Source organism: Esox lucius, chromosome 3 (assembly GCF_011004845.1).
Source record: "Esox lucius isolate fEsoLuc1 chromosome 3, fEsoLuc1.pri, whole genome shotgun sequence".
NCBI lineage: Eukaryota > Metazoa > Chordata > Actinopteri > Esociformes > Esocidae > Esox > Esox lucius.
In genome coordinates, this window is record NC_047571.1 from 36,453,048 (window position 1) to 36,465,415 (window position 12,368).

The window sequence follows — 12,368 nt, forward strand, 5'->3', positions numbered from 1 at the left end:
GACGGGGTGCGGGTGAGGCCCCGGACAGGGCCCAACAGGCAGGAAATCAATCCACCCACATTGCCAAGCATTGCCAACACCCACCAACCGCTCTACTGGACACCACCAACCCCTCTACTGTGCTCTACTGGACACAGTCGAGCACAGAGAACAAAACATATCACCTTGAAAATATTTTTCTTATCATTTTAAAGCCTACTGTATGCTCTACCACTGTTTTCTATAGCATTTCTTATAATAGCAAATGAAAATAAGTTTTATAAGTAATTTCCAATTAAAAAATGTACAATGATAATGTTATTTAACTGTCTTCCTCCACTCTGTCCCTCAACTTGCTATCCGCTTCTAGATACTGCTGGTATGTATAACACATATTAAAAATATGTATGAGTTTAGCAGGAATCAATGTCAACAGTAAAGAGGTGACTGGCTTTTTTTCCAATCCTACTCTGTCCAGTGTCTGTGTTCTTTTACCCATCTGAATCATTTCTTTTTATGGACTAATTTTCTTGCCAAGTTTTCTTTGCAACTCTGCCTAGAAGGCAAGCATTCCAGAGTCATCTCTTCATTGTTGACTTTGAGACTGGTGTTTTGTGGGTACTATTTACTATCTAGCTGCCAGTTGAGGACCTGTGAGGCATCTGTTTCTCACTCAGACACTCAGATGTCTTTGTCCTTTCGCTCAGTTGTGCACCGGGGCCTCCCATTCCTCTTTCTATCCTGAATAGAACCAATTTGGGCTGTTCTATGAAGGGAGCAGTATACAAAGTGTTTTAAGATCTTCAGTTTCTTGGCAGTTTCTAACATAGAATAGCCTTCATTTCTCAGAACAAGAATATACTGATGAGTTTCAGAAGAAGGTTAATAAAACTAGTCTAAAGAAGGCCAGTTTTATTGCTTCTTTAACCTGTTAGTTGAAGGGCACAAAAAGTCAATTTCCGCCTAAAATGATGTACCCAAATCTAAATGCTTGTAGCTCATGACCTGAATATAGGAGAAACATTTTCTTGGTACCATTTGAAAGGAGACACTCTTTAGTTTGCAGGAATTATAAATTAATGCAGGAAAGTATAACACAATAGATTTGGCAGAAGATAAAACACTAAATTCCTCATCATGTTTGAGTTGCAGTGGGGAAGGCCAAACATGAGATGGCCAGTGAGATGGCCAGTGACATGATGGAGTGGGGTGGGGGTCAAGAGCCAGAGACCTCCTGAATCACTGTTGGTTATTCAGGGAGAAATATGGGGATGAATAGGCCATAAAAAACAGCCACACAATGTCATAGCCAAATCACAGACAATTGGTTACATATAAGGACATTATGAACTGAAATCTACTATAATGACGTGACCCAATTGACATTAAATGCTCAGAAACTATATGACATAGCCTAACATAGCATAACATAACCTAACATAGCCAAATATGCTAATGGTAATACACTGTATGTCTTGGGTAATCTATCTTATTGTACTCATCAAGTTGCTTGACTCACAGTCCATGATTTCTTCCAAAAATCTAGTCCAAATTGGTCTTCTATGTTGCTTTTCCACTAGGAGTAGCCATTTAAACTTTAAATGCCGAATATAGTTTCGTGAGCAGCGACAGCTATGCGTCTTGCGCAATAGTCAAGTTTGGTTGAAGATTTGTGGGGGTGGTGCGCACTGTTGGTGTGTCCTGTGTGTGGCTCGTGTGCTCTCAACCTAACGAGTTTCAGATCCATTGGTCGTCATTTGAGGGAGCAACATGCTTCCAAAGACATGCGCTCACGCGTAACTGGTGCCAGACTGTATGTCTTTGCTTATGTTGTGCGAAGCATATAAGCAACGCAGAAGGATAAACTATGTCTGGGTAAATGCTAGAGACTCTGTTCTTTACAGGAATACCAAATATTGCTGTGTTAAAACCTAGTAAGGTTGGAATATCATGAATAGTTTTGCTCCGAGTTGGATTTTGTTGTACAACGCGGTGGAGAACATGAATCGTCTTGGATTATAAAAACAGAATTTATCAAACAAAACGATGCTTGGCTAAATCTCTGGGAGCATCAAGATAAGATCTCTGGGAGCTAATTGTAAGTACACAATTTGCCATCAGACACCAAACTAGCGACCCTGGTGCCATTTTTGTGGATGTTGACTATACTCAAAAACTTGCATAGGAGTTAGTCGCCGTAATAGCTACATTAAATTGTGTACTGCAGTTAGATTCACGAGATTCTAAGCTTTCTGCACATATATAATATGCCTATAACAAAAAATATATATTTACAACACTTTGCACACTTTGTGGCATAAACGTTTGGTGTCCCGGGACGGTTGCAGCTCAGTGGAGGCAACAGGTTTTAATCAGCATGACAGTTTTCAGCTGTGCAAAAATAATTGCAGACAGGTTTTCTACTGATCACATAGATCAAATGATAAAAATTATAAACTTGGATTATCAAACTCAATGTGCCATGGGAACAGAGGACAGGTGTTTGCTGATAATGGGCCTCTGTATTCCTATGTATATATTCCATTAAAAATCAGCTGTTTCCAGCTACAATAGTCATTTACAACAGTAACAATGCCTACACTGTATTTCTGATCAATTTGATGTTATTTTAACACTAGAACCACCAAATGCTTAAGCCAATTTGTGTTTGAGTTTGTAAATAAAATAAAACTAACATTTTGAAAGCTACACCCTCCACCATCATGCCATTTCCTAAGTAGGCGTATATTACATTGTTCCATTGTCAGAATTCTAAACTGAATTCCAGAAAACAATTTATAGACGATTCACCAGTTTTTTTACCCACCGTTTTCCTACTTAATCCACCAACAGCCCACACCACTTAGCATTCGTACCCAAATGGTACCCAGGCACTAATCACCCCTTACTGAATGCATGACATCAATGGATGAATGCGCGATACTCCCAGATGAATGAAAATGTAATTAGGCTATTATTGAAACATAATGCAAACGATATAGGCCCATGAGTTACTGGTTTTCAATAGAGGATTTAACTTATTGAGTAGACTAATTTATCAAATGTAAATCTAAAATCTACATTATTTTAGGAGGGAAAGAGAAACTAAATAGCACCCAAATCCTACGTGCGGTTCACAGCCTATTTTAGACCTCGTCTTTTTCTATTAACTCCTCTCGGTTTTCCAATAACTTATTAATGTCACCTACAGGTAAAACCTTATATACCAATAATCTGAGACTAGAGCTATGCATTGGGGTAGATGCACTGGGGTAGGGAAATCAACTCGATAGCCCCACTACAACCCCTGAGAGAGATGTGCAAAGACACGTTGTTCACAGCCTATTCATTTTGGACCTCATCTTTTTCTATGTTTTAATTTTTATAGTTTTTTTCATATGATGAGTCCTTCAATACAAACACATTCTTGTATTTTTAAAATTCATTAACCATTTAAAACAAACAAATTCTGTAATTCATAATTTTTTTGACTTCTACATAGTTTGATGATGATGTAGTAGATGAACAGATGCTCTGGCTGGATGGTGATGCTGCAGAGGAGAATGTCCATAGTATTAAGGACGATTAGTATGCTAATGATGTAAAACGGCGTACGGCTGTGACAGTTACTGGGGGTCAAAAAGGCTTGGCAGTTCTACGGTTAATGGACAAAGAAATTGCCTTTCTTTTGAAAACAAGGACACGTGTAATTGAGCCTGAGCACTGGAGTCCGACAGGGCTGCATAAAATCTGAAATCTGCAGAGCATGTCATTGGCTGTTGTAGATGCCCCTCCGTGCAAACATCTACCATACACAATGCAGGAGGAAAGCATGGAACATCATCAAAGACCACACCCAGGTTTTGCTCTGTTCACGCTGCTGCCGTCTGGTGGACACTACGGGAGCCCTAACCCTAACTACAGAAGATTATGTGCTTAATCGCAATTCATTATTTTAAATGTTTGACAGCAACTATATTTTGCTAGAGTAGATCTAAAAGTTTAAAAACATTTAGAGTTCTGAGAGTTCTTTGTTGGGTTTGAATAGAGATGTTTGAAGGTTGTGTTACAGTTTGAAGGATGTGTTACAGTTTGAAGGATGTGAGTTTGAAGGATGTGAGTTTGAAGGATGTGTTACAGTATCTTTAAAAGTGAGGGGCACAGAACCAGTTGCAAAGGTTGAAACATAAATGGATTTATTCAAACACAGAAAAGGGAACTTAGGTACTCAGGAACAATGGTGTGCAATCTTGGCACTTAAAATAAAACTGAGGAATAGGAATCAAAAAAGAATGACACACTCTAGACAGTAACAGGTTGGATAATCAACAAACGATGCACAAGTGAATTAATAGCTTTTATGTACCACCCAAAATGTGGGGGATAATAAATATCCAAAAGCATCACCAAAGCAAACCCTGAGTAATTACAACCCAATGCATATCAAATACCCACATGACAAACAATACCACCAAATAAAACCCAGGGAAGCACCACAATCCTAACATTCTACCCTTCCCTACCTCCCTGTCCCCAACCTACCACCTCCTACACCTAAACCCCCCTTCCATCTGTCCTGGGCATCATGCTGCCCCCACTTCCTCTCCTCCCTCTTCATCCTCCCTCTCAAATCATGTTCCATTCTCCTCACTATTCCCTCCACACCCAAACTCTCCCTGTCTTTAACATCTGCATGGCTAAACCCAGATAATGGGTTATAAGTGAAAAGGTGTGTTTGAGCCTTGTCCTTAATATTCTGGCGACGTCGAACGCCGATTCCTGGAGGGTTTGGAGGGGATAGGGCAAAGAAACTGAGGAGTTTGTGTGAAATAATTGAGGAGTTAGGGTGAAATAATTGAGGGTTCGGGTGAAATAATTGAGGGTTAGGGTGAAATAATTGAGGAGTTAGGGTGAAATAATTGAGGGTTAGGGTGAAATAATTGAGGGTTAGGGTGAAATAATTGAGGGGTGTGGGGAATATGTTGGTCGGGTTAAGGGGTGCTGTTGGAGAAGTTAGCATGAACTGTTCAATGGTTTAGTTACTCTCCTGTTCAATGTCCCTGTAGCCCAGATTCAAGGGGAGGTGGAGCGGATCTTCGAGCTGGCACGGAGTCTGCAGCTAGTGGTGCTGGATGCTGACACAGTAAACCACCCCATACAGCTATCCAAGACCTCTCTGGCCCCCATCCTGGTCTACATCAAAGTGTCCTCGCCCAAAGTATGCAGCACTGTTTTAATATTTACCCACAACTTTGTTATTAAAGGTTCCTCACAGCTGGGTTTTTGAAGATTCCTCACAGCTGGGTTAGAAATGGTTAATCACAGCTGGGTTAGAAATATTATTCACAGCTGAGTTAATTAATGTTCTACACAGCTTTGTTAGGAAATTATAGTTTCCTCATAGTTAAATAGATAAAGGTTCTATGCAGCTGGGTAAAAGTATGCTGTTTAGGTATATGTTCTCTAATGTTCTCTAACCTAACTCTAATGATACCCAGGTTTTATCAAGACTGATCAAAACCAGGGGGAAGTCTCAAACCAAACATCTCAATGTCCAGATGGTAGCAGCAGACAAATTGGCCCAGTGTCCCACAGTAAGTGTTGTCATCGCCTTTATCATATTAACACTAACATACCAAGCACGTATGTCACTAACACAAACATAACCCAAATAATCCTAAAGTTAACCCTAGCCTGATCCCTAACTACCCTAAAAACCATAACCCAAACTTAACCATAATAATCCAAACATAACCACAATAACCCAAACCTAACCATAATAACTTTTAAAGAGCAGAACAAACTTCTGGTTTATCTTGAATTAGTAAAGTATTATATAGTATTAGTCTAAGGCCCAAGCTATACTTATAACCCCCTTCTGGTTTAATTCTCCTTCGGGTTTGCAGTGTTTCAAAGATAAAACAAAATACTCATGGTCCAAAAAAAATTATTAACTAATTTCCTGATCTAGAACATTTAGAATGGTTGAACACAGCTATGTTTGGAAAGCTGTAATTTTTAATCTAATTTCCCTAGCAGATTTTATTAACTGCTGACCACATTACACTTCCCACTCATTGCCCAACCAGGTGGTGTCTACCCTCTTTGCTCAGCTTGCCTCATGTGAGAAAAAGATTCCTGAAAGTTTCTTCAGAAAGAGATTTATGTCCTCTGCATCTTTAACTACTAGCAAGTCATGATAACTGCTGTTTGTCTAAAGAATTTTCTAGAAAAAGATTATACTTCTGTGAAAAGGCTCAGTGAAAAATATAGGTTTAGGCATATGGGTTAGCTAACCCTAACCCTAACCCTAACCCTAACCCTAACCCAACAGAGTGTTCTATTAGGATTTCTACAAGGTGTCAACAAAGGCACATTTAACATTAATAGGTCCTGTGTAAGAGGCGCTGTTACAAATGTACAGTTGTGCTCATAGGTTTGCATACCCTGGCAGACATTGTGACATTTTGGCATTGATTTTTAAAATATGATTGATCACACAAAATAAATATTTTATTGAAGGATGGTAATAATATGAAGCCATTTATCATCACATAGTTGTTTGGCCCCTTCAAAATCATGATAGAAATCACCCAAATGGTCCTGATCAAAAGTTTACATACCCTTGAATGTTTGGCCATGTTCCAGACACACAAAGTGACACACACACAGATGAAAAGGAATGAAATTTCCATACCTGTGGCTTTTTAAATGGCAATTAGTATCTGTGTATAAATAGTCAATCATTTTGTTAGCTCTCACGTGATTCACTGAGCAGGCTAGATACTGAGCCATGGGAGCAGAAAATAACTGTCAAAAGACCTGTGTAACAAGTTAATGGAACTTTATAAAGATGGAAAAGGATATTAAAAGATATACAAAGCCCTGCAAATGCCAGTCAATCACTTAAATGAGCTGCTTGCTTGAGTTGCCAGAAAGAAGCCTTTATTGCGCCAATGCCACAAAAAAGCCTGGTTACAATATGCCCAACAACACCTTGACACGCCTCACAGCTTCTGGCATACTTTATTTGGAGTGACGACACCAAAATAGAGCTTTATGGTCACAACCATAAGCGTTATGTTTGGAGAGGGGTCAACAAGGCCTATAGTGAACAAAATACCATCTCCACTGTGAAGCATGGTGGTGGCTCACTGATGTTTTGGGGGTGTGTGAGCTCTAAAGTCACAGGGTATCTTGTGAAAATGGATGGCAAGATGAATGCAGCATGTTATCAGAAAATACTGGTGGACAACTTTAGCATTCGTCTACACGAACGCTGCGCATGGGACGCTCTTGGACTTTCCAGCACGTCAATGACCCTAAGCACAAGGCCAAGTTGACCCTCCAGTGGTTACAGCAGATAAAGGTGAAGGTTCTGGAGTGGCCATCCGTCTCCTGACCGTAAAAATAAATGATGAACCTGTCTATAGAAATTATGTAATTATTGGCAATCCATGTTTTCAAAAAACACAAGGCGCTTGAAGTCTAATACCTTGCTGTACTTTTTCAATGCACTTTTGGCAGCAGTTGGATTTAATTGCAATGTTAGCAGCTAAGACAAACCCAGACAATTTTATCTTATCTGAAACTTGGTTGTCAAAGCACAATGCAGATGTTGTTCCAGTTGGTTACAAAGTGTTCCGTGCAGATAATGAAACGAAAAAAAGGGTTACTGCCATATTGCCTGTATCAGAGCCAAACCTGTATCATAAGCACCAAAATAAATTTTAAAGAAAGTTAATGAACAAGCCTTACAAGCCACCTAAGTGAATTTGAATGTATCTCTGCTATTACAGAAGCTGGACTGGCACTAGAGGATTTCCCCTGTGTTGTTACTACATTTGCTGACAAGCATGCACTATACAAGAGAAAGAGAATTAAAAAACAGATCCAACTTTATCCCACCCTAATCGACTACAGACATATCTAACTCTTTGCAAACAATAATTTGGCATTGGCCTACAAAATAAGCATAGGCTACAAAAACAGAATCTAATTCAGACAGGTAGACCATGTCAGAAAGGCAAGATCAGAAAACATTTCACAGTTGTGCTCAAAAGTTTGCATACCCTTGGAGAATTGGCAATATATGTACCATTTGTAAAGAAAAAATGAGTGAACAGGCAAAACACATGTATTCTATTACTTATGGGATTTATATTCAACTGTAGGTTATAACAGAATGGCACAATCATACATTAGTTGTACTAACCCCTGTTCAAAAGTCTGCATACCCTTATTTCTAATACTGTGTATTACCCCTTTAGCATCAATGACAGCATGTAGTCTTTTGAAATAGTTGTTTATTAGGCCCCGAATTCTTGCAGGTGGTATAGCTGCCCATTCTTCTTGGCAAAATGACTCCAGATTAAGCAACGTCTTTGGTCATCATGCATCAACCTCATGTTTGAGATCTCCCCAGAGTGGCTTAGGCTACAGATCTACATTGATTGATAAAACCTTTCAAAATAGTTCATACATGAGGATAACGTTGTGATCTAGAAGCATTTCAACACAATGTGTAAGGCAATGTGGCAAATATGGCAACAACAATTTGTTATTTAATAGACTAAAATGGGCAATCGAAAAAAAATCCTAAATTGTCAATTTTATTGATGAACTGAAAGGGTGGAGCTATTAGGAAAATTTTATTTACAGTACATTTTCTTTAGTATAAAGTAGTGAGTGTGTGGCTGGAGTTCACTGTGCAGACGGGCGGCTACACAGTAAGAGTGGTAGCATGGTTTGGTCAGTAGCGTATTTCCTTACAATGTCCTGATGTGTACAATTTACTTCTCTGCAAGTTTTAGACTTGATAGAAAAGCTGTTGATGAACTGGTATTCCCTACCAAAGCACGTTGTCGATTCACACAGTACATGGCATAAAAAACAGACAAATTGTAGTTAATGTTCTGGATTGGTTTTGGGGTTAAAACAAAATATATGTTGAAGGCACTTCCCTATCTGGGAAAAGACAACAGCAGGCCAGCTGGGCAGCGTTTATCTGACGATGTCATTATGCGTCTAACCACTGACAATTTCTTAACCTCTGCCACTAGCAAGCATTTCTTTTGGCAAACAAAACAGTTTGTTTTAAAAGTCTGGAAAATATTCAACAAAGATTCTGAAGACTGGGAATGCTACACTTATGATTTACCAAGCAAAAGCAAAGGAAAATGTATGCATTTTAAACAAAATGCATCAGACAGTTGGAAAGATGTGAGTGGAGAAGAAAAGGGTTTAGTGTTTAAGGTTCCTAATTTCATTCATTGATCTTAGTGTCTATTTTTTTTTTTTCCAATGGTGTCCATTGAGGGACTAGTTTTGCAGGCTGTAATACATTTTCTCCTTGTCTGAATGACATTAACAACCAGTCTGGCCTGCAGGAGATGTATGATGTCATCCTGGATGAGAATCAGCTGAGCGATGCCTGTGAACACATTGCAGACTATCTAGAGGCCTATTGGAGGGCCACTCACCCCCCAGAAACAGAACCTGTCAACCCCTTGGTGGAGAAGCTGGCAGAGAATACTCTGCCTTCAAGCCCTTCTCCACAGGTAACCCTAACCCTAACCACAACCCAAGTCTACAGTTAAACAGTGTCTGAAGTTAAAACAACACAAGATGTCTCAATGAAAACAACACCATTGCTACAGCATCTACATAGTTAGAATATCTCTATAGCTAGTCCTTTTCTGTTGTTGCAATATTACCACAGATGCACCCAAACACCTGTTCCATTTTCATGTATGTGCCATTTGTCATTTCTCCTCCTATATTACAAATATGCAGAATTGAGATACCTGGTGAGTAACCATTTTCACTATACATTACATAATTCCCTATAAATTCCATAAGTCAGGTTAATTTGTCAAAAACATGTTATTTATCTCTGTCAAACATAAAGAAAGTTTGATGTGCTTCTTTTAGGTAATGTTAATTAGCATGATAACTAGTATTAGCACAATGACTGGAAGCCTACACTAGGGCAGGTAGGTATTATTTAACCATCCCTTTAAAGCTGCTAGGGTTTGATTTAACAATTTCATATTTTCTCTCCACCAAGGACTTATCAAGAGCCCCTAGAGACTATCAAAGGTTCCACTGAAGAGAGACTATCCCAAGTCTCCAGTGAAGGGATATTGTAAACAGCCCCAAGAGGGGAGAGTCTATCAAAAGCCCCACTGAAATGAGAGACTATCAACCTCCCCCACTGAAGAGAGACTATCCCTAGCCCCCAGTGGAGAGATACTGTCAACAGCCCTAAGTGGAGAGTGACTATCCCCAGCCCCCACTGAAGAGAGACTATCCCTAGCCCCCAGTGAAGAGATACTGTCAACAGGCCCAAGTAGAGAGATAGTATCAACCTCCCCCACTGAAGAGAGACTTTCCCTTGCCCCCTGTGAAGAGATACTGTCAAGAGCCCCCACTGTAGAGAGACTATCCCCAGCTCCCACTGAAGAGAGACTATCCCAAGCCCCCAGTGAAGAAGCGATGAGATCCCCAGCCCACCGAACTGCAACCCCTCCCCACCCCCACTACATGTCGATATCCTGTCCATAAAAGTTACAAACAGGATTAGTGACAAAGCGCAGCCCTGGCGGAGGCCAATCCCCACATGGAACGAGTCCGACTTACTACCGAGAACCCGAACACCGCTCTCACTTTGGACGTACAGGGATTGGATAACCCTCAGAAGGGACCTCCTCACCCCATACCCCCGCAGCACCTCCCACAGTATCTCCCGGAGGACCCAGTCATACGCCTTCTCCAGATCCACAAAACAAATGTTGACTGGACGGGCATATTCCCAGGCCCACCCCAGGATCCTTGCAAGAGTAAAGAGCTGGTCGGTTGTTCCGCGACCAGGACGGAATCCACATTGTTCCTCTTCAACCCGACTATCTGCCAAACCCTCCTTTCCAGTACCTTTGAGTAGACTTTCCCAGGGAGGCTGAGAAGTGTGATACCCATGTAATTGGCACACACCCTCTGGTCCCCCTTTTTGAACAGGGGAACCACCACCCTGGTCCGCCACTCCTTAGGCACTTTCCCCGACTCCCACGCAATGTTCAAAAGGCGTGTCATCCAAGACATCCCCTCTACACCCAAAGCTTTCAACATTTCTGGACAGATCTCGTCAATCCCCGAAGCTTTGCCACTGTGGAGTTGTTTGACTACCTCAGTGACTTATGCCATGGAGATTAACGATGCTTCCCCATCAGCCTCCAGCTCTGCCTCCACTAAAGAGGGTGTGTTAGTGGGATTTAGGAGTTCCTCAAAGTGTTCCTCTTCCATCGCCCAATTACCTCCTCAGTTGAGGTCAACAGTGTCCCATCCTTACTGTACACAGCTTGGATAGTTCCCCGTTTTCCCCTCCTGAGGTGGCGGACAGTTTTCCAGAAACACCTTGGTGCCGACCGAAAATCCTTCTCCATGGCTTCCTCCAAACTCCTCCCACACCCGCTGTTTTGCCTCTTTCACAGCAGAGGTCGCAGCCCTTCGGGTCCGTCGGTACACTGCAACCGTCTCCGGAGCCTTCCGGGATAACATATCCCAGAAGTCCTCCTTCAGTCGGACGGCTTCCCTGACCACCAGTGTTCACCAGGGTGTTCGAGGGTTACCGGCCCTTGATGCACCTAAGACCTTTAGACCCCAGCTCCCCGCCGCAGCTTCGGCAATGGAGGTTTTGAACATAGACCACTCAGGTTCAATGCCCCCAACCTCCACAGGGATGCCAGAAAAGCTCCGCCGAAGGTGTGAGGTTGAAGATCTTTCGGACAGGGGCCTCCTCCAGACGTACCCAGTTCCTCCGGGCAGGGTAACTCCTCCTCTTCCTCGTTTAAACATGGAGTATTATTGAACCATTCTTAGTCTGGCTCCTCCCCTGAGACCACTTTGCCATGGGAAACCCTACCAGGAGCACTAAGGCCCGGACAACACAGCCCTCAGGTTCATAGGAACACACAAACCTCTCCACCACGATAAGGTGATGGCTCCCGGAGAGGACAGTGAAGAAATTAGAGATAATCACGAAAGTGATATGGTGATGTATCCTCACTGAAAACTTTAGTGTAAGGAGGAAAAGATTGCGATTTCCCCGTGAACTTGGGTGGATATATGTATATATTAGTTTTCTTTTAACAAGACTGGAGATGTATGTATATTAAAAACAAATTACCTGTCGTCGCCTCAGGTTATCATCATTGCAAATATACGTATTCGTATTACATATGAAGCTAATTACACTTATTGAATGGTCTAAAAAAAAAAAAATGTATAAACAATTTATTTAAACAGGGAACACAGTCTGACACCAAAGTCTATTTTACAGTTTGGCCCTGCATATGCATGTTAATAACACATACATTGTAGGTTCAATGATT

At 41.2% G+C, this 12,368-nt stretch overlaps 1 protein-coding gene across 1 annotated transcript in view; it reads left to right on the forward strand.

Annotated features, from left to right (window-relative positions):
- cacnb2b (calcium channel, voltage-dependent, beta 2b) overlaps nt 1-10,536 on the forward strand; it is a 35,414-nt gene extending 24,878 nt beyond the window's left edge. Inside the window, exons 10-15 of the mRNA XM_010903901.3 lie at nt 350-358; nt 5,046-5,197; nt 5,478-5,573; nt 9,369-9,539; nt 9,775-9,788; nt 10,049-10,536. Of these exons, the coding sequence (XP_010902203.1) occupies nt 350-358; nt 5,046-5,197; nt 5,478-5,573; nt 9,369-9,539; nt 9,775-9,780 (434 nt within the window). The 3' untranslated portion in view covers nt 9,781-9,788; nt 10,049-10,536. The remainder of the gene's footprint in view (nt 1-349; nt 359-5,045; nt 5,198-5,477; nt 5,574-9,368; nt 9,540-9,774; nt 9,789-10,048) is intronic.
- The last annotated feature ends 1,832 nt before the right edge of the window (nt 10,537-12,368 follow it).